This window comes from Etheostoma cragini, chromosome 15 (assembly GCF_013103735.1).
Source record: "Etheostoma cragini isolate CJK2018 chromosome 15, CSU_Ecrag_1.0, whole genome shotgun sequence".
In the NCBI taxonomy this organism is placed as follows: Eukaryota; Metazoa; Chordata; class Actinopteri; order Perciformes; family Percidae; genus Etheostoma; species Etheostoma cragini.
Window position 1 is genome coordinate 14,494,790 of NC_048421.1, and position 27,301 is coordinate 14,522,090.

Consider the following 27,301-nt stretch of genomic DNA (forward strand, 5'->3'; position numbering starts at 1 on the left):
TGACTGTGGCTCAGTCTGGGTTTGTCCGTGTCTAAGTATATCTAGTGTTGTAGGAACCTCTCCCAGTGTATGTGGTTACTCCTATTGGGCAGTTCCCCAGTTGAGTTTGTGGTGAAATGTGAACAAGGCAAATATGGGCATGTTTTCCTAGGCTAACTTTAGCACGCTTGAGGCAGACGGATGTTTTGACAAGGGCTTTTTAGAAGTTGAATTATGCATTTGTGACTGAAATGTTGGATAAAATATGTCTTACATCAATACTTATAATATGCAATCCTTTTTATCCTTTGTCTAATATACTGTAATAAAGAAACCTACAGTATGTCGCAGACCACTATAGTAGACTAAGGTCACTTAAAGATTCATACAGTAAAATATGTCCAGAGTGAAAAACAATTCCGCTTTTGCAGGGATTGCCATGAAAAAATACTAACAAAATGAATGAATGAGTTTTCACTAATGATCCAAAATTATCCTTAAACCTGTTTGTTTTAAATCTGTTTAACCTTTGCATATTTTCCATGAAGGCATTTAGATTTGATGGATCAGATATGGACCTTCATTGTAGCCTACCCGTTTTTCTGACATGCAAAATTGGTTTCTTGACACTAGATGTGCCGGTTTGTGTATTGATACACACGCTGATCTTTCTTTAATCAGAACTCCCCCTTCTATCTTGCTCTATCTCTTTTTCTTTTTTGCTCTAAATTCCTGTCTTTTATCTTTTCTAATACCCTCTGGCTGATGTTTGTACCAACCCGCACCAGCGTACACACATATGCAAGAGCACCCACGCTCACGTACCCACAATGCCTCAAACACAGCCTCAGTGATAGGATCAGTGTGATGCTGTATAAATTTCCCCCCGGTGAAGTCTGTTTTATTTTTCTAGGACACACTGACACACTCTCATGCACAAACAAACACATGCATACAAGTAAACACACACACATACACACACTGTGTACAAATGCGCTCTTTGTGTGTTGCCAAAGAACTGCTGCAAACAGAGATTAGAGAAAACGCATCAATTTATGTGCCATTGCTTTTATTTACTCTCGGGTGCTGCTGGGGGTGATGGGTACTGCAAACACTTGGTCCTGCCTTTTACTCCCGAGACAGCTGCACTGGGGTTGTAACTTCTTTTTCAATAAGCATAGAACTGATTCTTGTATAATTACACTCATTAGAGAACCATAGCCTGGGCTTTACATAATCAACACTGATACACTGGACACAGACAAGGAGCTTCGAAGACCTCGGGCCCGTTCTATAGTTGTAGTAATGACAATACAGCGTTGATGATGACAATAATGATACTTTGATGATGCCAATTATACAAGCGCCTTTGTGCTCACTTCACCAATTTCTCTCACTTTTCCTCACGTCTTTTTCTATCTCTAAGCCATTACTGACCTAATGTAGTCAAGTGGCTCAAGCTCTAGTTTATTGTCAGGAAAAATAACATCCATATCCACCTGATATGTCAGATAAGGAACTGGAATATCCTCATCCGCTGTCATATTGCTTACAGCTGTCACTGTTAGTCTGCTTAACGGCGATAAATGCTAACTATTGACATGTTTGCATCTAACTGTTTAGTCAGGGGGCTTTTTCCTCTGACCACCTTTTCCTTCACACGTGTATGTGTTTATCTCCTCTGAGGCAGTGAAAACAGGATATGAATGTGTGTTCTGGCTGCTGGTCAGCTTGATAGGATTTTTGTTTATTTTGCTGAGTTCAGTCCATGCGTTCTAGGCAACAGAGAACGTATTTAGTCAAGTCTAGTTGTCTGTTTATTTAGGCATGTTTGCTGAATTGCTTGCCCCATTGTTTACAGAATCTGAGGGCAAGTTATGTTCGCAACTGTGATGGTAACTGTATATAAGCATTTGTGTATGTACGCATGGCATTTTGTGTTATATGTGACCTGTGTGAGAACTGCTTTGTCCCATTGGTTTGGACTTGTTGTTGTGTCCCCCTCTCTTCAGTGTGATTTTAGGAGTTGCTAACATAACTACAATGGTTGCGCTGAACCATCTTGAGGCCGGTTGCTGTCTGCACCAGGAAGAGCCTACGCCCCCATGCCAACTGTGGCCACAGTGGATGGGTGGGGGTGCTCGTCACAGTGGGTCGGTGGTTTGAGCTGGGGAAAGTGCTATAGTATTTCAGGATCAATGAGCAGCAGACACAAGATCATAAATAGAGTTTTTATTGCTAAGCTGCTATGCTGGGTGAGTCTGGGTCTTCCAGCTAGATCACAGCAGTGCTTGATGGTTCACCTGTGCCAAGAGTGGATGGTGAAGGTGGAGGAGGGGCACATCAGACAGGGGAAACAGCAGACATGACAAGGCTGGCAGAGCCTTCTGCCCTCGCTGTCCTCTCCCCAGCGTTACCCCCTGACAATCTCCTGCCCTGCATCAGCCTACAGATGTCTGTGTGCAGACACAGCATGAGCTCTTGTCTCACACAGCTTTTACCTAGAGCTGGAAGAGTCTTTAAAGTCTCTGCAGGCTAATCGGTTCAAACACATACACACAGGTAAAGCTGTAAAAGCCCTTTGGTCATTTTGGATACACAGCCACTGTACACATGAGTAGCTTGTCCCTTTCTCTCTCCAGGTACCAGACACTTTAGAGTGAAGTGCAAGACACGCAGAGAAATGGCATCAGACATAGCATCCTTTCTTTCTCCATCCATCAGTTCTGTTATGGACATGATGCGAAAAAATTATGTATTGTGAGGTTAGGTGAGTATGAGTTAATTTTTAATATTTGCATTGGAGCTGAAGCCATGAAGATGGGCTCTACATCTTAAGTATTTCAATAACATTCAATATTCATGAAAAAATCATTAAAGCAAATATTTAAGTTACAAAAACATCTTTAGGTTTTATTTAACATGCAATATCTCACCTAAACTGTTTCATCAGGCTTCTCTGGGTGTGTTTGATCACATTTGATTATTAGTGACCAATGTTGACCAGTGATTAATGTTGCTAAGTGAAATAACCAAATGGTCCCCAGGTTGGCAGAAAATAGTGCAAGGACCCTTTCACTCATAAAAAGTGAAGATTTGTTTAAATTTATTTATATTTTTTTACTTTACCAATGGATTGAAAATATTAAATCTCTGTTAAAAAAAAAGCTTTCCTGTAGCTCTATAAGAATGAAACTCCCATTCAAAATGCAGATAGTGTATATATACAGTGAATCTCTAAGGTAAGCTTTATTGACACCAAAGGACCCAGCGCTAAATGTACTGCTTTTACTGTTAGGGTATTTTGTCAGATGTGGGCCAGACTGGTCTCTATGGTAACCGTCATGCTTAGGCCATTTCTGTAGAAGGCTAAACTGCATCACAAAATGGCAAGCATGAGGTTAAGTATGACTTTTGTAGGCTAGACATTGGACTGCTATTTATCATAAAAAGCACAATTGATCTTTGAGATCATGTAATAGTTGTTTTTTTATATAAACACAAACACAAATATACATATATATGTATATATATATATATATATATATATATGTGTGTCTGTATATATATATGTATGTATGTATGTATATATATAGATATATATATATATAGTGAGGAGAATATGTATTTGAACACCCTGCTATTTTGCAAGTTTTTCCACTTGCAATTTTCATTGTAGGTGCATGTCCACTGTAAGAGACATAATCAAAAAATAATTTTTTTGTAATATATATTTAAAAAAAATATTTGTATGATACAGCTTCAAATAAGTAAATTTGAACACCTTTCTATCAGGTACAATTCTGACCCTCAAAGACCTGTTAGTCTGCCTTCAAAATGTCCATCTCCACTCCATTTAGTATCCTAAATTAGATGTACCTGTTTGAAGTCGTTAGCTGCATAAAGACACCTGTCCACCCCATACAATCAGTAAGAATCCAACTACTAACATTTCCAAGACCAAAGAGCTGTCCAGAGACACTAGAAACTAAATTGTACACCTCCACAAGGCTGGAAAGGGCTACGGGGAAAATTGTCAAGCAGCTTGGTGAAAAAATGTCCACCTTTGGAGCAATAATTAGAAAATGGAAAAAGCTAAACATGACCGTCAATCTCCCTTGGACTGGGGCTCCATGCAAGATCTCACCTCGTGGGGTCTCAATGATCCTAAGAAAGGAGAGAAATCAGCCCAGAACTACACGGGAGGAGCTAGTCAATGACCTGAAAAGAGCTGGGACCATCGTTTCCAAGGTTACTGTTGGAAATACACTAAGACGTTATGGTTTGAAATCATGCTTAAGTTTGCCAATGACCATTTGGATGATCCAGAGGAGTCATGGGAGAAATTCATGTGGTCAGATGAGACTAAAATAGAACTTTTTGGTCCTAATTCCACTAACCATGTTTGGAGGAAGAAGAATGATGAGTACAATCCCAACAACACCATAACTACTGTGAAGCATGGGGGTGGTAGCATCATGCTTTGGGGGTGTTATCTGCACATGGGACAGGGCGACTGCACTGTGTGAAGGAGCGGATGACCGGGGCCATGTACTGCGAGATTTTGGGGAACAACCTCCTTCCCTCAGTTAGAGCATTGAAGATGGGTCGAGGCTGGGTCTTCCAACATGAGAATGACCCAAAGCACACAGCCAGGAGAACCAAGGAGTGGTCCTGGAAGAAGCATATCAAGGTTCTGGCATGGCCTAGCCAGTCTCCAGACCTAAACCCAATAGAGAATCTTTGGAGGGAGCTCAAACTCTGTGTTTCTCAGCGACAGCCCAGAAACCTGACTGATCTAGAGAAGATCTGTATCGCGGGGTGGGCCAAAATCCTTTCTGCAGTGTGTGCAAACCTGGTGAAAAACTACAGGAAACGTTTGACCTCTGTAATTGCAAACAAAGGCTACTGTACCAAATATTAACATTGATTTTCCTCAGGTGTTCAAATACTTTTTCGCAGCTGTATCATACAAATAAATAGTTTAAAAATCATACATTGTGATTTCTGTTTTTTTTTTTTAATTTAGATTATGTCTCTCACAGTGGACATGCACCTACAATGACAAATTAAGACCCCTCTATGATTTCTAAGAGGGAGAACTTGCAAAATAACAGGGTGTTCAAATACTTATTTTCCTCACTATATATATATAAATATGTGTGTGTGTGTATATATGTATTTATATATAAAAATATACAGTATATACTGTGTGTGTGTGTGCATATATGTATATATCTGTATGTTTATTTATATATATGCATATGTGTTTTATGAAGAGCTGCTTCTCAGTGCACGGTGATAGAGGACAGCGAGATGTAATGTGCTCTGGATGTTAAGTTCTGCAGTTCTTCATTGAAGGTTTTGTTTTTACAACCATGCTAATTTGGGTAGTAGTTTGGCAGGAGTGTGAGGAGGTTGCGTGGTCAAGGACCACAGAGATTTTTTTCACTCAGTGCCAGAGAGTAGCATTGCTCAAAGCTTTTGAGAAAACATCTGATGGTGCCTCTTGAGTGCTCCCAGATTGGCAATGTGAATAGCAGCTTTCATGGAGGCTGCTTGCCCTAATGTGTTTTTGAGCTGTGTGTGTGAGAGAGATTTTTCATGCATGTAGGTATGTATGCATCATAGACTCGACTTTGTGTGTGTGTGTGTGTGTGTGTGTCTAGTGTTTACATAAATAACTTGAGTCGGAGGCAAAAAGCCTGCAGCAGAAACTCACTGCTGGGTGTATTTCAGGGACTTTTTACAATGGTGATGTCTCAATCCTTCATAGAGCTACTGTAGACCTACCTTTTAATTTATTTATAGAGACAGTAGCTGCATGTAAAACAAAGAGCTCTTCGCTCTGACTGTCTATCCTGAGAAGCTTCTTCTCTGACCACAAAGCCATCCATGGAAAAACTGCAGTTTTCGAGCAGCAGCCTTTTTCTGTCACTTTGCCTGTTTTGCTCTTTCAATACAACTGACCTGCTCTCCTGTAAACCCCCAATATATACAGGTTTTTACAACTAATGTATGTACAGCTAGTTGTACAAACACAGTAGATGGTCAAAGTGTTAAGCTCCCACATACTTGTATATTTTATGCAGTTGCTGTTGTATCTGTAATTCTACCGTTCTAGTTTGAACATTGTCAGACATCATCAGAGCTGTTTCATAAGCCCCAGACTCCCCGTTGTTTTCCTGTTTGCTGATGTGATTCAGGCACTGCTTGGCTGAGATCCTTCACAGAGGCAGTGCAGCTACTGCTGCAGGATTTTGGCTTAGAGGGGTGGACAGACAGCAACCAGGCATGCAGTCATCATAAGTGAAGCAGCTTGACAGAGGGCCCTCACTGGTCCTTAGAGAGCCACACTGCAGCACTCTGTCTCCCCCAAGTGGTGTGTCATTGCACCCCTGGACCTCCACCGCTTGGACTTTCTACTGCACAGTTTGATCATACACATTTGTGCCCAGTCTGTCTTTTGTTTCCTGGTGTCTTCAGGAGTGTTTGTATACAGTTCAGGTGTCACTTTGTTCTGACGGTGCTGACAAGCATGACTTACATCGGATAGGTACAAGCTTAGATTCCACACACTTCTCAACGAAGCTTTGGGACCAGGGGTATTTTTGCACATGTCCTCTGTGGCTATCAGGTTTTAACAGGCTGGATTTGTATGCTGGATGAGCCAGGTCATGCCAGACTGGGGAAAATGATACCTCCATCCACAGGAGACAGGACCCACGGCCTCACTTTGTTCCATGCTGTGTTGCGCATGCTAACTATGGGGCGCTTCAGAAAGGGAGGGAGCATCATGAGTCATGTGTACACTGAAAAAAGTTTTTAACAGGGATTGGTCTTACACCTGAGTTGTAAAGTGAACCTCTAAACGATATTGTTCTTTCCTCCTGTTCACAATGTTTTCCATCCTTCTGTATTCATCCTATCCTTCCTCTTCTTCTATCACAGATATGAAACGTCCATTCAGCCCATCAGCTCTGACGAGCACTGAGCGGGACAGAAGAGGCTTTGGCGCTGGGCTCGGAGTGCAGATGGACAGCGAGCCCAGCTGTGACAACCAGGATGAGGGTGCAGTACCGGATGAGCAGTCACCAGGGGGTGCCCTGCCTTCTGTGCTCTGCAGACCAAAAAGGGAGAGAAAGCATCGGAACTACACATTGTGTGAGGTCTGCAACATCCAACTCAACTCAGCTGCACAGGCCCAGATCCACTACAACGGCAAATCCCACCAGAAGAGACTCAAGCAGATCAGCAATGGCAAGATGCCCAGTAACACAGGTAGGCTTGGAGCGGTGCTCAACTGACCACGATGTTTCTTTATTGTTGCAAAACAAGATGTAAATGCAGAACATTAGATAAAGTGCTCTGCCTCTGGATTTTGTAACCTTGTCCAGCACAATAGGGCCATTCAGACTTGCACTATCCCACACACTGTTTAAAGCATCTGTCACTAACCTCTGCATGCCCATCCAGACAACGTGTATTCAATAGAAGTTTAACAAATTCAATTCTTTGCTAAAATGTGTTCAGACAAAGCCTCGGGCTCAGGACACACAAACACACACACACACACACACACACACACATATACACACACATACACATACAAGTATAGCAGAGCTGAGTGCAGTCAGCAAGTGAGAAGTTAATTAAGTGCTGGTTGCGTTTGATGGTTGTGTTCCTGGGAGTAATGCGGAGTGAAGTTGGACTTTTTGTCATTCTAGTCACAGACTCGATTAGGAGTCCGCTCCGGGGGAATCAGTCTTTCAGATACGTTTGACTCGTTTACATTCAACTAAAGATGGAGGGGTACCAGTTGATTGTGTCTCAGCACGGCGGGTTTTGAAGCCAAAATAACCAATTGCATGGCCTACAGAAATGCACACTGTCAACAACCAACACGGCTTGGTAGGTCATTTGGTTGGATGCATGTGTGTTGACAATAGTGCATTTATGTGTGTCTTTATTCTGTGTTTTTGAAAGAGCTTTGCAGTATTTGAACCAGCACCTTCTGAAAAGGGCATTCTGGGACATCAGGTAAAAAATCTTTCAAAGCGAGTGAAATAATTTCAACCCAGCGGTAGATCTAAATGGGTAAATGTCAAGCCTTGAAAAGATATTAACACTGGCCTGATGCTGAAGGAAGTAGATTTGTTCAACAGTTACTCTTTTTTAAAGAAAGTTTTTATTGATTACTTTTTGGGAAGGTCACAACACCCCCCCACACACACATACACACACACACACACCTCTATTCACACACAATGAGCCATATTCTCAGTTGTGATCAAACTATTTTTTTGAAGAACTATATACTTAACATCTACAACCGGTCTACAAAATGAATTTCACAAGAAATTCTACATAGGGAAACCCAAAGCCAAAATCTAATGGCAATTTCCAATCTATATTATTTTACACTGACTCACTTACCATTTTAATGTTTCCACATGTTTGATATCAGGACGATGAGCTGACAGAACTAACTAGTTGAATATTGTCCAATTAGAACTGACCCACCGTGGTATAGTTATTGGTAGAGCTGTTTAATAGTTGAATTGGAAGAGGTTTTGACAATAAACTACATCAACACAACACTATGTGGGGTTTAATTGGACAGTTCCTATAACCTCTGAGTAGCTCTACTTGTTAAGTTGCAATGGGAGCGGTGGCCAACAGCATTATGTTGGCGGGATCATTTAAAAAGCAACCTCGACTAGCCTACACAGTGCGTTTGCCCTATTTCTGGTACTGTTTTTTCATTGTTTTACTCATTTTGCCATGGCGGGCGGCCACTACAAAATCAACATAGAGTAAACACTGTAGAGTCAACTTACCCTTGAGCATGGCACTTAACCACCAACTGCTCCAATATAGCTTCTCAGCTGACAGCAGCAGGGAGTAGTTTCTATGATTCTCACATCATTTATATCTGTCTTTTGTAGCATCTGAAGCAGGTTTTAAAAAAGCAAAGCTGTTCTGGGAATTAATAATGGATGAAGCCATTAAGTCAAATTTTTTTTTTTTTATGCTGAAATTACCTGTAGTTGATGTCTGACAATTGCAGTAGGGAGAGCTATTTATAAAACCCTTTGGAGTGCTACTTTAACTGTTGCACAATAAAACATACATTATCTTTCTCCTAAATTGAACTCATTCTGTTTATCAGTGTTTGTAGGGTTAGGCAGATGTGGGAATAACAATTCCATCATTTTGTTGTCACTTTTGTTTACTTTGCTTTATAAAGATTAGCTTTCAAAATTGACTCTGATAGAGAGATCTGATGTGCATATGTTTTTATTATTTTTAATTGGCACTTTGTTAGATATTTTTGATGGATTTCCTGGGAAGCTATCATATTACAACTGTCCTACCTATAGATAAAGGCATTGTGGGTTTCCAACCTCTTTGTTTACAATCAAGAAAATATTTCAATCTTCTTCTTTTTTAATTTTTATGACACTAAGTATTCTAAGGCTAATGATGAATCGGTGGATCTGAGTCCCTCTATGTCCTTGCAAAAGATGGAAGGGATGTAATTGTTCTCACACTGTTTCATTCTTCCCTTATTAGAAGGAATTACGTGTGCTTAAGATCACACTGTCATCTGGTTGTGAAGATATGAAAAACAGATTTGTGAACATGTTGATATTTGATTGACATATGACAAACTTCTCACAAACATGTCCAACATACTTAACATTAAGTCAATTGTATTAAAATGTTAAGAGGCTATATTCTGTTGCCAGTGATTCTTCATATGATTGCTAAATCCATGTTTTGTCATTGATATATTTTTCTTCTGAGTATGAAAAATGTATTTATACGCAGCACCTGAGGAATTTGTTTTACAGCTGAAAGTTAACAATCACAGAGGAGAGGAACATGTCATCAACAGCAAGTGTGAATGTAGCATTTAGTTGTTTGTAAAGCAAGAAGAGGAAAAAAAGAAGAAGAAAATGCAATGTTTTCGTGCGGTGTTTTCCGATTAATTTCCATTAGGGTTGTCACAGCCTGAGATCAGCACAAAATAATTCAGCTCATTCTGAGCTGAAAATTGTGTTTCAACGTTGAAACACAAAGTGCTTAGGTCCAACTTTTTGGTGAGCACTTCTTCACCCAGAAAACACCCATGAGACTAGTATGTCTTAGGGTTTGAATGCTTATGTCTATGGGAAAATGGATGGATGTATTTGACTTTATATGTGCATGTGTGGCTGCATGGATGCATGCATGCATGCATGTTTTGTGTATGAAAAATAATAACATGTAAACCTTGAAAAGGTGCGTTATCAATTTCACAGGACACATTTATGTATTCATCCTCACACACACACACACACGCACACACACACACACACACACACACAATTTACATTATCTAAGTCCCTGACACTGTTGGATTTAATCGGCCCTTATCAGCAGCTGTTTACCTGATTCAGCATGTTCAGTCTACAGCAGAGGCAGCTGGTAAGATGGAGCTGGCAGACTGTTCAGTCTAGCGAATAAGTGATTGTTGGGATTTCATGCAGTTACTCTTGAATTTTCAACTTTTTTTTTATTCAACAAACAAAAGTCCAAAACAAGGCAATAACTTTTTTAGTGTAGTATTCACAGTGGTGGTAAAATGGTCGGCTACTTGTTTAGCTTTTTCCACCTCTAGGCTCAGTCTTTGGGTTTGCTTTCTGGATCACAAACTGTAATCAATCAGTTATTTAATTTAACTTACTCAAGTTCAGAACAAACTGTTGGATTGGTGTTAGCTCTGGTCTTTGTTGTGTGTTCAAAACTATTAGACATGAGCGACGCTAATTGTTTATCATGCTACCTTTTGTTGTTACTAGCTCTTCGAGTTGTTTGCTGTAGGTGCAGCAGAGTGGCAAGCATGGAACAACTTAATAAATGTATGTGTGCATGTGTGCGTGCGTGCGTGCGTGCAGGGCATGCTAACTCTTGTGGTGTGAAGATTCTCTCTGACATGCAGTCACAATCACACAGCCTTATCTCTGCTCACCTTCTGCTGACTCCCGCAGGCAGCCAGCCCTGCTGTGTCCTCAGCTCCACCACAGCTTCTCTTCTGTGTGTGTGTGTGTGTGTGTGTGTGTGCATCCATGCATCCTGCATGTCTGGATCAGATATTTTTAGAATTCTTAAATGCTGCAGAGTCTATAACTTGTGCTGTGGAAACATAAATACTTGCTTCAGTGCCTTTGAGTTTATGTCAGCCCACATATGTACAATGTGTACAATAAGGCATCCGTGCTTTATGGATCTTTATAGGTTTATAGATTTCATGAATAAAGAATATAACATTTTTTTTGTGTGCGCTTGCGTGCGTGCTTGCACGCGCGTTACTCCAAGCGAATCGTCTCCATGTCGACTAGCGTTTCCTTCCCTCTCTGCTTCTCGGAGCTGACAGTGGGTTCAGGCTCTGTTTTCTTCCTCTCCTGTCTCCCCTCTTTTCTCTCCCTTTTTCATCACTCCCTCCTTCTGTTATGGATGCTAGACATGTGGCAGAACCAGTCCCACTAAAAGACGAATGTGCCAATGATTGCCACGGTTATCATGAAAAGTAATATGTACTGAAGCTTGCTGTCAGGATGGAAAGAAGTCCAGATGTTTAGGTGACAATGTGACTTCAGGTGTTAAGCAGTTTATGCACATTTTTTGAATCCTAATGTTTCATAATGAGTGATTTCACTGTGTCAGTCTTTTTTTATACAAGCATTTTAAAATCAAGAAGGCTATGATATATTAATGTTAAAACAACATTGTTGCTTCTTTAATGGAATGGTGTGGCCAAGGGAGAAAAACATCCAACACAAATCGGGTGTTTTTCCATCAACTCTAGGGTGAAGTAAATAGATTTCCTCAAGACAGAATAAAGCTACTTAAGAAAAAAACAAAACAAATCCAAAAGAAATTTTTTATGTTGTCATGATTCTTGTGCGGCTGCTAATGTTGGCTATAATTCATCCTGTCCAAAAAGAAAAACAATCACAATGCTTGCAATATTTCAATGCCAAAGACACTTTGGAACCAGAGCAAAAACAGATTTATAGGTGTTCAATGCTTTTATATCACTTGCATAATTTCCTCACTAATAAAAATAACCCTTCCAACTCAAGCACTGAAATACGTTGCCGTATTGAAGACCTTTGGAATTCTGTTCATCATTAGTTTTTTATAGAAATACATGAAGAAGAGCCCAGGTGATATGGGTGACTCATTGTTTAAGTCTTGCTCACAATCTGAGCCCAAGCTTGAATTGCAGAGAGGAATTGAGTCCGTATGCTATTCCTTTTTTCATTATATGTCAGCACGATCCGTGTCAGTGTGTCCTATGTGTGATGTGAACTGCATTTTATATTTTGACACATTTAGTTGACACAAGGTGAAACATGCATACTGTTGTTAACAACAGTAGCAGTTTTATGCATATGAGCATGAAACCCCATTTCCTTCCTCTCTCCTCCAGCGTTGCAGTTCTCAGATGGAATAGTGGGATGCCTTGGACTTCTTCCAACTCACCAAGTAAAGCAAGGAGCCCAGTCCTGAGACAGGCCTTAATCCCTCATAGCGTTGTTAATTATGGTCAAAAACACAACTAGACACACCAAAATATGCACAGCCAACTAAAACAACCACGCCACTGACAGAAATGCCTGATGCACGTTCGTCACACACTCATACTCACTCTTACCAACAAACACATATGCTACTTTAAAAAAAAATAATCCTCCTTTTCAGAACAGATGATCAAATAATGATTGAAGGTTGTTGAGTGAAAGAGAGGGAAGAGAAAAGGAAGTGAGAGAGTGGACAGCAGCCTGGCCTGATTAAACCCAATAGTTCTGTAAATCCAAATGCCTGACAACACACTGTTTGCCTGTGTGTGCTTGGTTGTATTTATGGTTGTGCTAATCTTGCTTAGCTTTGTAAGGAAGCATAAATGTGTCATGTGTGGACGTATTTTCTGTGGGACCAGAAAGCGAGAGGAGGAGGGAGAGAACATTTGCATTTGTCTATTCATTTCATCGTTCTCCATATCTCATATTCCTTTGACTTGTTTGATTTTTGTTGTTTGTGTGCGTGCGTGTGAGTGGTTGTGTAATGTGAGCCTCCTCTTCATGTTTAGTCTCTTCATCACGGTCCCTGTCTGACTCTATCTTTCTGGCTCTGGTTTAATAATGCGTGAGGAATTGGATTAAAGGCTAGGATTTTCTGCTTGGGTGCATTTGCACATTTGCGTTATTTTTGTGCTGCCGTGCCGTTTTTCCTATTTATTTCCCCAGCGGGATAAAACGATTTCTCCCTCCTCACGACATACTGTACATGTGCGTGCGTTGACTGTGTGTGGTGTTGGTGTAGTGAGCGGACTTGTCTTCAATTTTTGTATATCAAGTGTTTTCTGTCTCCAGTTAGTCTATTTGATGTTCTATTCCTATAAAAGCTTACGGATAAATTACTATATAGCTTCTGGTTGTCAGCTATGTCTAATTGCAGAAAACAATCTCTGTTGTTTTTGAAATTATCAAAACTACACAAACAATGGTAAATAATTAAAAGTATTATAATAACAAAAGTACTTTAGATAAATGCAAATATGTACATAAAATTGAAATCATGATGAAGATGTGTAGGAGATTATGGTAACCTGTTTTCTATATGCACGAGTTAACCATACTCCCAAGCCCTTCTTAATATTGCTTTTTACAAAAAAAAAAAAAAAAAGAAGCTTTCTTTTATATTTTCCCGGTGTTGACATTAAAATACTATTTGGGTGTGGAGTCCTGCACTTTGTTCCTACCCATCTACCTCCAATCCCCCCCATTTGCTGTCCTTCTCTCTCCCTCCTCTGTGCTTCGCCCCAGGGTGCACCCCTCTGTGTGACGGCAGTTCAAACTCTGGAAAAAGGTTGGCGGGCGTACGGGGTCGACACATAGGGCCCAGTGGAGCGAGAAACATAAAGCGCGGCGCTTACAAGGCCACGGGGAGAGGGGCGCATCTCTGAGAAATCATCCGATGTCTGTGTTTACCCGGGTTCTGACAGGTCGACCAGCTCTGTCTGTGGATAAGGCCAAATGAATCTCACTATGACCCTTATCTCGCCTGTCTGATACACAAACCAATATTGCCACAGCTGCTGCAGTCATATCAGCTAAATGAATTGAACTGTTTGCCAGTTTGCTAAATGTCAGAAAATATCATTCGGTTTCAACAGTATTTTGTCAATTTGGTCATCTAGCATGACCCTGTCTTAGTCACTCACTGTTGCATTCATTCCCTCTCACTGTGTCCTTTTTATTCTCAATCAGCAAATAGAGTTTCACTTATTGGACTTTTTATTGGCACAAAAGTGTTCATTGTTGGTGTGTATGTCATAGAATTTTTTTTTCTTCTTTTCCTTCTGCACAGACAGAACATCAGTAGATATAGTGTACATTTGATTTAAAACAACAAAGGTTCAATGTTACCAGATGAGCCTCTCTTTCTTCTATACTCTCTTTCTCTCTCGGCTAATTTTGCCCTCTTTTACCAGTGGCTCTTTGTAAAAAGGCCCATGAAAGGCTTTCTTTCTGGGCTCAGGCAAGTCCTTTTAACCCCACCTCATCTCGCCTCCACCTTAGCCATCCTCTGATGCCCATCATTACAGGCCTTTAGAAGGGCAAAATGAGCAGAGTGACTTATTACCAGCTGTATTCAGGGACAGGGATGGAGTTTAAAAGAAGGAGAAGGTAGGCAGGAATTAGGGGGAGATGGAAAGTGATGAAGCAGATAAGGGAGTGGAAGAAGGAAGTTCTGAAAGTGGAAGGATTACATCGGCGAGATAGAGAGAAGGGTTTAAGATTAGAAAGAAGATTGAGAGGCTGGCTTGAATAGAGAGAGTGGTGGATGTGTGAGAAAGAGAGCGAGCTAGAAGCAGACATAGACAAACACTGTCATTTGCCGAGCGAGGCAGAGCTGTCCGCTAATGGACACATGATGTATGACCACTGAAAGTTTGCTCTGCTTCACAGTTCCCCAAAGTTCAGACCTACCTCCTATCCTTCACATCATTGCCTTGCCAACGGAAACAATGCACTATGGAATGCCAGAACCAGCTCCGCAGAGGGTCACTGAGTTTTTGTTTTGTAATTTGATCTAATCTCATGAGAACTCTTGTATCACATTGAATGAGTGGAATCAGCAGCAAAGTAGACTGACAGTGTCGAAGTGTTTGCTAGCGTGTGGACCTCAAGAGACCCTCGCTATGTCTTACACAAAACTGAAGCAGACAAGCTTTAGTAAACAGATGTAAACAAGGTGGAATGGGATGAGAATGAAAGTGGGAGGAGGGCACGTATGGTGCACTAACAAACACAGAAATAGACATCTCACTGGTGTCGTTGACAGAAGCTTTTCGCCTACACCGGCGAAGGAAAACACATTCACATTCACGTGCCTTTATTTTACACTGACAAACAACCATATTTTTCACGTCTGTGTTTGTACCAAAGTCAAACTGAATCACATGAGATCACATACATAACTAAGTGTTAACTGTTTATGCTGTTGGATTTGGATTTAGCAAATTTGTGTCATATTACTGTAAATATTAGTAACTTTGAACTGATGTTAGTTAAAGGGCAGGCTTGTTTGTAATACACTGTTTAAACACAGGTGTAACTCTTTACATTAGGAAAACACATGGAATTAAAACCGCTTTCAATTATGTTTTTTTTTTATTTGCAGTCAATATTTTCTCTTTTATTAAATGAAAAGGAAAAAAAGGTGTTTTATGAAATATTAGAAATGTCCCTCTCAGCCTGCCGGAGAGGTTTAACAGAAGCCTGAGCTCCGGCAAGGGATTGAGAAACAAAGGAATCAAATTTACGCTGGACAGTGGACTACTTGTCATGGGCAGACAGTGTGTTGTTGGCACCACGCCAGCATCTAAATGGTCTGAAGCGATGTCTAAATGCTGGTTGATGAGCTGCAGCTGACGTTAGCAGTGCACCTTTCTCTAGTAAACGTTTGTTTGACAAGATGCGTGATTGTGTCATGTTTGTGAGTGAAATAAGAAGGATACTTTAGCAGGATGGCTAATCTGGATTTTTGTTCATAGTCTGTGGCTTTTGTACAGTAACTATCTACGTAGATGGAGAACTTATTGCATTCCGGCCAATTAATGCAAAGATAGAGACTGACATCCTTTTTTCTTCAAAGGAACACATGAAATGTGGTTTCCAGATTAGATATGTATGTGTAGCAGAATTAAAAGTTGAGCCTTTCCCTCTTTACCCCCACTTTAACTGTGGGAAGAGTTTCTCACTTTAGACCCCCCTCGGACGTTTTTCATTTCAAAAATCTATAACAAACCCCTGAATCATGATACCTCACCCATCACTAAAGTAAAGGCTGCCGGGGGGGGGGGGGGGGGGGGGGGGGGGGGGGGGGGGGGGGGTGATCTTGGCTTGGAACTGCATGACACTTGATGGGACGTTGCCCTCATCAGAATCCATTCTAGCTCAACCTTTGCCCGTCTAACTTTGATACAATTCAAAGTGTTCAAAGTGTGTACAGGATCCATTTTTCCAAAGCTCGCTTGTGACACATATTTCCCACTGTCACTTACAGCTGTGACAAATGCCAAACCTCTCTTTGCAATCTAACCCACATGTTTTATTCTTGCCCGTTCTCCTTCTGGCAGAGGTACTTTGATTATTGTCTCTGAAATACTTGAGATGACTGGAACAGTCTCTCCCCATATTGCCATATTAAGATGCCCGGAGGATTGCAATAGATTTTCACTGAAACAATTAGACATCTTTGCTTTCACATCTTTATTGGCAAGACGACGTCTCCTTCTCCACTGGAAATCTACAAAAGCCCCTTCCAGATCTCAATACCTAAGGGATGTTATGTTTTTTCTGAAATTAGAAAAGATAAAACAGTTGATTCCAAGAAGTTTTACAACCCGTGGCTGTCCTTTTTTTGACTTTCTTCAAATCTCTACCAGCTTTACCCCCTGATTGATTGAACACCACCCCCCACCCTTATTGTTTAATATTTACTGGTTTTATTTAATTTATTTATTTTCTGTTTGTGTGTGTTTGCGTATGCCTGAATGTTGGTATTTTGTATTTGGTTTACTTTGTGTATGTTTACATATTGTATGAAACAAAGTAAAACAGCTAAGTATGGCATACTGGCAAGTATTTGTTCTGGCCTCTGAAGATACACAATTAATACAACTAATTACTTTTGTGTATTTGCTCCTTCTCTTTAATTGTGTTATCTCTACCTCATTGTTTTGTATTTTTTATTGTGTCATACTTTTCAATAAAAAAAATATTTAACAGAAAAGTTGGATTTAGGAACACAACTAATAGGAAAGATGTAATGACAATAAAATGAATTAAAACGGTCAATAACTTTTTATCTATATAATTTCTCTCAGATAATTTCCCAGTCTCTTCCACATACAACACCTAATATCGTAACTACAACTAATTTGGAGAAGGGAACCCCCAAAAAAACTCTTAAACAGAAAAATAAATAAAATAATAATAAATATTTAAGTAAATAATACAAATGGACAAAAATAAAAGTTTATGCTTGAGTTATTCCAAATCTAATATGGTAAAAACTTAAAATGCTCTTGATCAAATGCACAGGAAGCAACAAGAGTGATTAAAAGGGGAAAACACTAAAACTTTCCTGTCAGATTTCAGATTTAATGCTTAATGGGGATCTAAATCCCAGATAGAGATGTGATGTTTCTAAGGACAGGACTGAATTTGAACCTGTTTGTGTCCCAACATTCATTTCCCACCTGACGTCTTAGCTGTTGTACTGTAGTAGAAATGCCAGTTCTTAGAGTTTTTATGCAAATACACTCCCCGTTGAGCATGGCCAAAAGAGAAACTACAGCTTCTCCTGACTCTCACACATAAACATGCAAACACAGACACACACACACACACACACACACACACACACACACACACAATGCCATTTAGAGAGCGAGTGAGGCAACTCATGATTTTCATTGTTATTCATGTATTAATTTATTCGGTCATGGCAGATGTGAAACAGGGCTGTAATATGCAGATGTGGGTTTGTTTCTCGATGGGAATTTTCCGGTCCACTGCCTCTAGCTGCCACTAATAATAAAGACAGGCAAGGAAGGTGGAGGAGGAAATGGGCAGGAGAGATAGAGAGTAATAGGAGTTGGAGAGAAAAGGTTGGAGTTGTCAAGATGCCTCCAGTCATATGCTAGCTCTCAAACAACTCGCCTACTCCTCTCTCCCCCCCCGCCTCCACCACACACACACACACACACACACACACACACACACACACACACACACAAGCAAGCAGTGACCAGGTGGGATCTAGCTGTGAATGAGCTTGTCCTTGACATGAAGGTGAGCATGTACAGTTGTCCTCTCTATTGTTGACAAGACGCCTGAGAAGCTACAGATTGTTGCTCCTCTGTCTTCAGATCAGCAGTAGAAGCTGATTTTTAAAGTGGCCGCGGTTAATATTACAACACCTTAAGGTACAAGGGAAACTGTTTTTAACTAACTACTACTCAGGATAATTAAAACTCAAGATGTGGGTTGAAATGATGATTAAAACCACTTTTTGACCCTCGTCAACATCAGACTTTATTCCTCAGCTCATAAAAAAAATGAATAGCCCTGTTGTGCAGCCGCTACAAAGCTAATGCATTTTTATGTGCTGCTTTTATTGAAATGCTCGCTGTGACTAGTGCAGTCTTGGTAAGAAAATAAGCAGTTGAACAAACTGACTGTGTCACTGCTCGAGACATAAATAGCCAAGGACTGTAAGACACCCGGTAGGCAATTGGCTGTGAGACATGTTGCTTTCTGTGTGTTGTTGTTGTGGTGTGGCACCGGGGTTAGTTCCTGCGGGAGGGTCATAGGCACGGAACATTGCCATGCCGGGGGAGTAACGATGTTAAAGACGAGATGCTAACAGGCAGCGAATGATTCACTCTATTTTCTGTTAACCCCCTCCTGTCTGCGTGATTGAGTGGTGGAATGAAGCTTAAGGAGAGGAAGGAAAAGAGGCCCTGCAAGAGTCCACACAGAGATGGATGAAAGACAAAGCCAATCACACAGTAAAATAACTTGGATGATGTGCTATTTAGAATTAATGAGGGACGTGACCGTGAAACTTTGGATGCACATACAGTATGCTTTTACTGTCAACTAAGACAGAAAAGATACATAACCATCATGTAGAGTAAATCTACAAGGCAAATAAAACCTCATAAAATGAATTTAATTAATGTATTACTATTAATAACAAAAGGATAGACAATAAAATACTAACTTGATTAAAAAGAAATGTGATTACAATTGTGTAGAAACACTGTCATTATAGGTATAGACTGTCAATCAACAATTTGATAAGTATGTTTTTTTTAAAGTTGCATGAGCGCACAAATAAAGCTTCAAAGAGGCTGAAAAAGGCAAGATGCAAAAGTATGTCAAGGGAACAATTTCAGGAATCATCAATGCATGATAACAAACATGATAAGTCAGTAGTCTACATGGGGCAATATAGAACCGTAAGAGAAGACCTTTACATTAGGTGTGGTAATAAACACTACCGCTTTTGTTCAAAGCGGCTGCTAGAATCAACACAAACTGAATGTTACATATAGCCACTTCAAGTAAAAATGCAATGAATTGTCCATTACAAGCAAAAGGGCTCTCAAGATCTTACTTAAAGGTGAACTATGTTTTCTTGTAAGCAAACAGTCATGTTTCCATTCAGGTTCTCACTAAAACACAGTGTGTGTCCTTGAGGTCTTTAAAAAAGTGTTGAATGCATTTCCTTCCTTAGAAAACATGTGCAAAGGTGATTTTTTTAAAGTTTATTTTAAGATGTGTGTGGCATGCTAGCAGCCTTCTTCTTCAGTGTTGAATAATTAGTTCCTTTGTGCAATATGTCAATCAGTAAAACAACGAAAAACCGAAAGACGATTTAATGTATTGATGTATTAACAGCAAAATATATTTAGAGCGTCAAAATTAAATGTACTCATAATGCATTAGAATCACCAATGGTGAGTCATATTATCATATAATACTAGTGGATAATTTTTACTGATACTTAAACATTCAAGAGGCATTTTATTATTGCAGCTGTTTTTTGTAATAATCTGCAAAGTAACTATTAACTAAAGCTGTCAGACAGTTGTTGTGAAATACTTCCCTCTAAAATATAATAGGGTAGACGTATACTGTGCCAGACAATTGTAATGATCAAGTACCTTCAAACAGTATTTGTAAATGGACTTGTTTCATTCCACAGCTGCTATAAACACAAAGCTCGCAGCATCCATCATGCATGCTGACGCCTTGTTCGCCTCTGATTTGTAGACACACACATGGCTATCTGGAGCTGAAGCCCACAGGCATGCACCCAGGCCAGAGTCCAAGCTGTGTCAAATCAGTGCAGTCTTCACCAGAGGCCAAATCTGTAGCGTATAATTAGCTTCTAATCAGCACCCTCATTCAGGCGAGCAGTACAAGATTAGCCCAGCTTGGGCTCTGCTTAAAATAAGCATTCATAAATGCGTGTGAAAGCCTCTGACCCATCGCATCCAATCATACACACACAATACCAAGCTCCCTCCTCGCTGTCCTCTCTCTTCTCTCTTTCCCTGCTCATGCCTGTAAAGGTCCTCTTCATTTCCCCCTCTCTCCCCTGTCTCTTCTCTGAATTTGTTAAAATTTTCTTGGGATGTAAGTTTGCCTGTGCTGATTTTTAAAGGAAATGTTCTGCAGCTGCAGCTGTTGAACTACAGTTCCTTGTTGGCCAACGTACAAGGGCACAGGGACACATCTACACAAGTATATACATAACACAACAAGCCTGACTGACCTTCATGATACCTTCTGCGCTGGAGGGTCTATTTGGATAATCCAATATGGAGAATTTAAAGTGAGTGTCTTTATTTAAAAAAAAAAGCTGCTGGGGTTCGAGAGCGTAACATTTTAGATGAGCTCGTCTCGTCTAATCCCTGCCTCTCTGGGGTGAGCCGCAGCATTTATGCCAGTAATGAAGTGCAGTGAGATGAAAGCCTTTTTAATGGGATTTAGTTAAACTGGGGCACAAACCAGAAAGTCAGTGAGAGGAGGAAAACATTTCCTCGTCATCACAGCCAACGTCATTGTTCTTTCTGCTCTCATGCATGACTGGCTTGCATGCTGTATGTGTGTCACCTCTCTTTGCTATTGGCTGTGATGAATGTCAATCACAGATATCATGTTGTAAAATCATATTGCTCCTGTGGTTTTTCTATTGTTCCTACTTTACAGTAAACAAGGAGTGACGTAAGTATATGCTGCAGGTTGAGTTGGCACACAACAGCCAAAACTGTTCTGATTCAGCATTCATTATGTGTGTGACAAGAGCTCCAGCTATAGAGACCTGCAAGGTGACGTGTGTGTGTGTGTGCGTGTGTGCTTATGTGGGAATGGAGTTGGCGTCACTGTCATCAGTTGCAGATAAGAGGACCCTGAGCAGGCTGCTCTCTATAATGGACAGTGACTTCCACCCCTCCATATCACTTTCTTTAAGTAGAAGAGCATGTTTAGTAGTAGACTCCTGTCTCTGGCTTTCAAAACTGACAGGCTGCCTAGGTCCTTTGTCCCTAGGGCCATTACACTGTTCAATGCTACACAGAAGGGGAGGAAGGGGATTGACTTAAGGGGACTGTCTGCTCTGCATACTGCCCTTTGTACCATGCCTTCATCTGGGTGCCTTTATACATACAAATAAACTACTGATTGCACAGTTATTGCACCTTTTCTGCATTTTTTTTTCCAACACTTTTTCCACATCGTAGTACATATGTGTGCGTGGATGTCATATTGTCTATATCCTATTGTCTGTGGGCCTATGTGTATGTATGACGTGTGTAAGCTATTGGACACCTTACTTTCCTTCGGGATAAATAAAGTATCTCTATCTATTTATCTACACACACAGCACATCTCAGCTTTATTAAAACACCAAGAAACCCTAACTAGTGTAAAAGGTACATATTGTTTTAAAAAAACGACATCATTGTTGCTGTTCTAAAGTTAACATATTGGTACTTTTGGGCTAATTATGGCTTGATTTAGATGTCATGACTAATTGCACCATGTGGGGAATTAAGGGGTAGGTAGGCCAAGGGGTAGGGGTAAGACGGGGAAATGGGATTCAGCCACTGTCTGTGGTCTGAGCCTATTGCAGTTGACAATTGGGACAACTATTTTGCCCTCTAGACCAGTTGTTCCTGTGTGAATGTGCCTGTCAGAGTTAAGTCTGGAATTGTGACACTTTTTTCACTGAGGAGAAAAATAACATAAAAAGCTTGAAAACTGAAAAAGCAGTGTTGTGCCAATTGTGGGAGAATTGCTTTCTAATCAATTTGGTCTGGGTTCCAGTGCAGAAAAACTGCTGAGGTGAGGTTTAAGCTTGGTCACACAGTCCACTGACCTTCAGCCTTTTGCAGAGTTACAAACTTTTTGCACACATCACTCCCATGCACGATTACATCTTAATTAGCATTTTCCCTAAGTTTCATCACCCTTTATACGCAATATGCAATGTAAATGAGCAAACGTTTATTTCTGTTTTGGTTAGGTACTAAAAAAAATCAAGTTTTGCCAGATGTTGGGAAATTGCCAATGCCAACCTTTGTAGTCTACATTACATATTTAATGTCTTTACCTTTCTCACCATCAAGAATACAAAAAAAAACATCAGTGTTGGGGATTATGTGTGGGACACCTGGGCTCAGGTCATTTCATAGCTCTGATGTGTTGCACTCTGGACCCTCTGACAGTGCAGACAAAGCAAAATGGGATTTGCATACCAGGAAACAAATCACTGTGAACGGCTGTCGCAGTAAAGCGTTCAGCCTGTGAGAGCCAGTGTGTGTGACCAGTTGTAAGTCAAGCTCACTCCAGCCAGCCAGCGATCCTGCTGCTGCTGTGATGAGTTTGGCTCATGACCTCCTCTGGGCCGCACTACCATACTGCCCCCCTGCTTATTGTTCTGTCAACAGCATCTGTTGGGGCTGATAACAGGATTAGACCAGCCCCCTATAGGCCTGCTGGAGCTAGCCTGGATTAGCCAACAAAGCCTATGTTTCCGTGTGTGTGTGTGTGTGTGTGTGTGTGTGTGTGTGTGTGTGTTTTAATTCAGAGTCAATCCCTTCTATCCTGTCAGAGAACTTACACCACAGCAAAAGAGGCCCGAAACCAGCTCTTATCCTTTTACACATCCAGCATATAAAACCTTATTTCATATTTCCTACCACATTCTTCATATTATCAACATACGTTCCAGATCTCTTATGGCATAGAGAGCCTATACTTTATGGGTTCACTGCCAGGGTGGACAATAGTATTAAGAATGAGCTCTCAAGTGCAAAGTAAATCGAGCATCATAGTCTCGACCAATGCATTGAAGGTCATGTCAAGGTTCGGTAGTGTGTTGCTCATGAATATAACATGTTTCTCTCTCCAACTTAGATACTCGCCGCCCTGGTATTCCAAGTAATAAACCGTTTCTATGGTCAGAGAAACAGACATACTAATAAATTCCTGCATTAGAATCCCACGGAAGGTAAAGCAGCATGATGATAATCTCTTTCAAACCATGGTCTTGTTTGTTTTGGCACTTTCCAGAGTAATCTTTAAGAAAATCGGTGCAAAAGACAGGCCATAATAACTTGCCTGGAAGACACACACACACACACACACACACACACACACACACACACACACACAGGTCGATAATGGCCTTGGCACCATGTAGGGATGTGAGAGGCACACAAGAAGGGCACAGTCCCAGAATACACAGTGGAAATCTCACAGGAGCATGACAACAACGTCCCCGGCCTGCTCCACGTCCCCCTGGGATACACAAATCCCACTTCCCCCTACCCATGTTATTCCCCACTGGGAACATACCTGCCAAAGTGGTCGTGTTCCTGTGACATTCCTGCCAAGCCCTGCACTGGCTGATCTGTTTGGTTTTGCTTTACTCAGGAATTGGTCCGTTCTTTTAATTAAAGAGGAAGAAAGGTTCTCTGTTGTATGTAAGACCTGGTTTACTGTGTGTTTTTCCCATGTCTGTGTTTCTGTGCCAAACAGGTGAGACTTTTGATGGAGAAAAAAAAAATCTGAGCTACGGTCACTGGCTCAGAGCAGAGTAGTGACTGTTAATGTGAAGCTGAAGAGTGAGAAGAGTAAATAAAGTTGTTGTCAATCACGCAGCACTCCCCGTTCTTTCTTATCCAAGTGTGGCTTCATATCATGACACACTATCATACAGTTTTTGCTGTCCCTTACCACCGTTTCACTCCCTTCTTGAACATTGCAATGAAAATGATTGAGTCATTCCTCAGAAATGCGTATTTTCCTTTTTCCTCTTCCATGACGGCTTGTCAAAAGCCACATTTAAAATGGCTGGCAGATGCCACGCTGCAGTGTGGTGATTGTGTCGTGTACAGTGTGTCACTGTGACTTGCTGTCATGCTGCAGCGGTCATTTCCCGCCATTTCATAACTGAAGTAGAGCGGAGCAATGAGCCTGAGAAGTTGGTGAAGAAATACAGTTGTTATCTCTCCTTGCCTCCCAATCTTTTTCAGGCCAACCGGTCACTTTTACATTCTCAGTGCACTGTTTTACACAATATACAGCATGGACTCTTTTAATATATAAAACATCAATTCAAGTTCAAACACTTTCAGGTCAAAGCCCCCCAAATAAGTACACATAAGCCATGTATTATTGATTCAATTCTGTCTGATGTATCCCCCATCTGAAAACGTGAATATCCTATCATAGAAACAAAGTATGGGCAGAAAGGGGAAAGAAATTTCCTCCCTAAATTTTCCAGTTATATATGGCCACCAACAAGTACTAATGATCAAGTGTGTATGTGTAGGTCTAGGATAAAACCATTTAAGTATCCAAGCCAAGCACTTCTGCAGGTCACAGTGTATGTCAACTGGTCGAGGCAGAGGACCGCCCACCTTGCTCGAGGTTTCTGCTTCTTGAAAGGAAGTTTTTCCTTGCCTCTGTTGCCTAGTGCTTGCTCTTGGTGGGAATTGTTGGGTTTCTGTAAATAAGAGTACAGTCTAGACCTGCTGTTGTATGAAAAGCGCAATGAGATAACTTGTTGTGATTTAGTGCTATAGAAATAAAATTGAATAAAATTCCAATGCAGGAAGTATCTGACTTTCTGTTAGGTGTGGAACGAGGTTGAACCCAAATGCAGACAACACAGAGACAAAAGACAGTTTGACAGGTTAATTCCAATGTCCAAGTTAGGGGATGCAACAGGGAAAAGTCAAGTCCAGATCCAATGGGAATCCGGGGTACAGAGCGTGTGTGGTACCGTTTGAGCCGTCCAAAAATCCAGTGTGGAGAGCAGGAGTGGTGGATAGCAGGAGTGAAGTGGCAATAGGAGTCGGGTTCACTAAACTGTTGCAGACAAAGAATAATCAGGACAAGCAAATATCACAAAAACTAGTAAAAGCAGGTCGCGTTAGCCGTGAGCCTAACGTGGTCGTCTTGACTATGATCTGACGAAGAGTGGTAGGTTGACCGGGTATTTGAAGCAAAGATGATGAGAGTAGATGAGCTGCAGCTGGAACTCTGACTCCCACACACCAGGTGTCACTCCTGCAATTAAGGACAGACAGAGGGGAGGAGGAGAGCAGAGACAGAACACAACCAGCAGCAGACCTGATACTTTCATGCAGAAGACCGGAGTTTGGGGCCCAATCCAGGCTTGCAAATTCACTTTTTTAACTGTTATCACAACCTTTTTCATAACTAAGGGTGGTAGTTGCTAGTTGTTGGTTGTAGTTAATAAAATCAAAGTTCCAATTGTTTTACATGTTTATGGTATTTTTAGTTTGTGATTTGCATTGTTCTGTGTATGTGTGTTTTCCTATTGAGTTGTATGCATTTGAAGTGTATCGAGGCCCATCTCTATGGCTTAGACCAGGGGTCTTCAACGTTTTTTTAGGCCAATGACCCCCTAAGCGGAAAGAGAGACAAGCAGGGTAGTAGTAGAGGGGCTACTACATATTGTATGAAATTAAGTTGCATGGTAAGCTAGTCTTACAAGAATGTTTAAGATCACTCTAAGCCTTTACACAGGCCTTTTCATTGTCCCCTAAAATACAAAGTTATTAAAATAATTATTTACATATATTAGCCTGTTTTATCTCAAACACACACAGGGAGTCCATAAGCTTACCCGTATCTGTTCATGGCTACCATAGTGGCTACTTTACCTGCAGGCCGTAAGCCCATCATTAATCTTGTTAAATTTTACAAATAGGCCTATTTATCTTTGCTAACCATATGTTGTGTTCATGTTAATATATATTTTCAGACATTTATTTAATTTTGGGGAAAAAAATAAAACAAATATGGTGGCCCCCTGAGGACCCCCTAGGGCTCGCATACCCCCTGTTGAAGATCTCTTACTTAGGCTATTTAAATGCTATGGTTTGTAGCATTGGACCATCCTATGAACATATCCCTACATGAGTAAGGCTGGGAATCAGGGGGGGGGGGGGGGGGGGGGGGGGGGGGGGGGGGGGGGGGGGGGGGGAATTGCGGTGATTGGTTGCGAGCAAAACCATACAAATATTGTTTTTTTTTCTAGATCTAATACTTTGTGGGTTATTTTGGTTGATTAACATGTTGGTTTACAGGTATTAAGTGCCGATATCCAGCCCTATTTATTAGTACATGTTATTTAAATACATTTAAAGAAATAGCAGTGTATGAAAAGATGGATGGATGGATGGACAGATGGATAGATTGAGGTAGAGTCATGGTTGTGGCTCGCCCACATACAAAAATAAAGATATTATTGTTTACAGCCTGAGGGCACAAAGGCTCTAATACAGGGGTGGGCAAACTTTTTGACTCCCGGTCCACACTGAGTTTTCAAATTGGACCAGGCGATCACCTGGCCAACACTGTGTGTGTTAATTTAATGACATATAAAAACTATTAAATAAAAAGTTTGGTTCTTTAACAGGCAGCAAAGCAAACAATTAATTTATTACGTAACAGAGAACTCACGTTACATTTCAGTTAGAGTTTTTAGGACAATGCACATTTTTCAACTGTAGTGCTTGTTAATCAGCGTGCGTTATGGTGGGAAGAAAATGTAACACCTGGAATAAAACACAGGATCTTCTTACTGTGAGGCAGAAGTGCTGACCACTTAGCCACCATGCTGCCCAGTGGATTACATTCTGGGGTTA

At 40.8% G+C, this 27,301-nt stretch overlaps 1 protein-coding gene across 4 annotated transcripts in view; it reads left to right on the forward strand.

Moving 5' to 3' along the window:
* Positions 1–27,301, forward strand: part of znf385c (zinc finger protein 385C) — a 147,646-nt gene that overhangs the window by 52,495 nt on the left and 67,850 nt on the right. For all 4 annotated transcript variants that reach the window (XM_034894810.1, XM_034894811.1, XM_034894813.1 and 1 more), the window contains exon 2: positions 6,931–7,260. In XM_034894810.1, the coding sequence (XP_034750701.1) occupies positions 6,931–7,260 (330 nt within the window). The remainder of the gene's footprint in view (positions 1–6,930; positions 7,261–27,301) is intronic.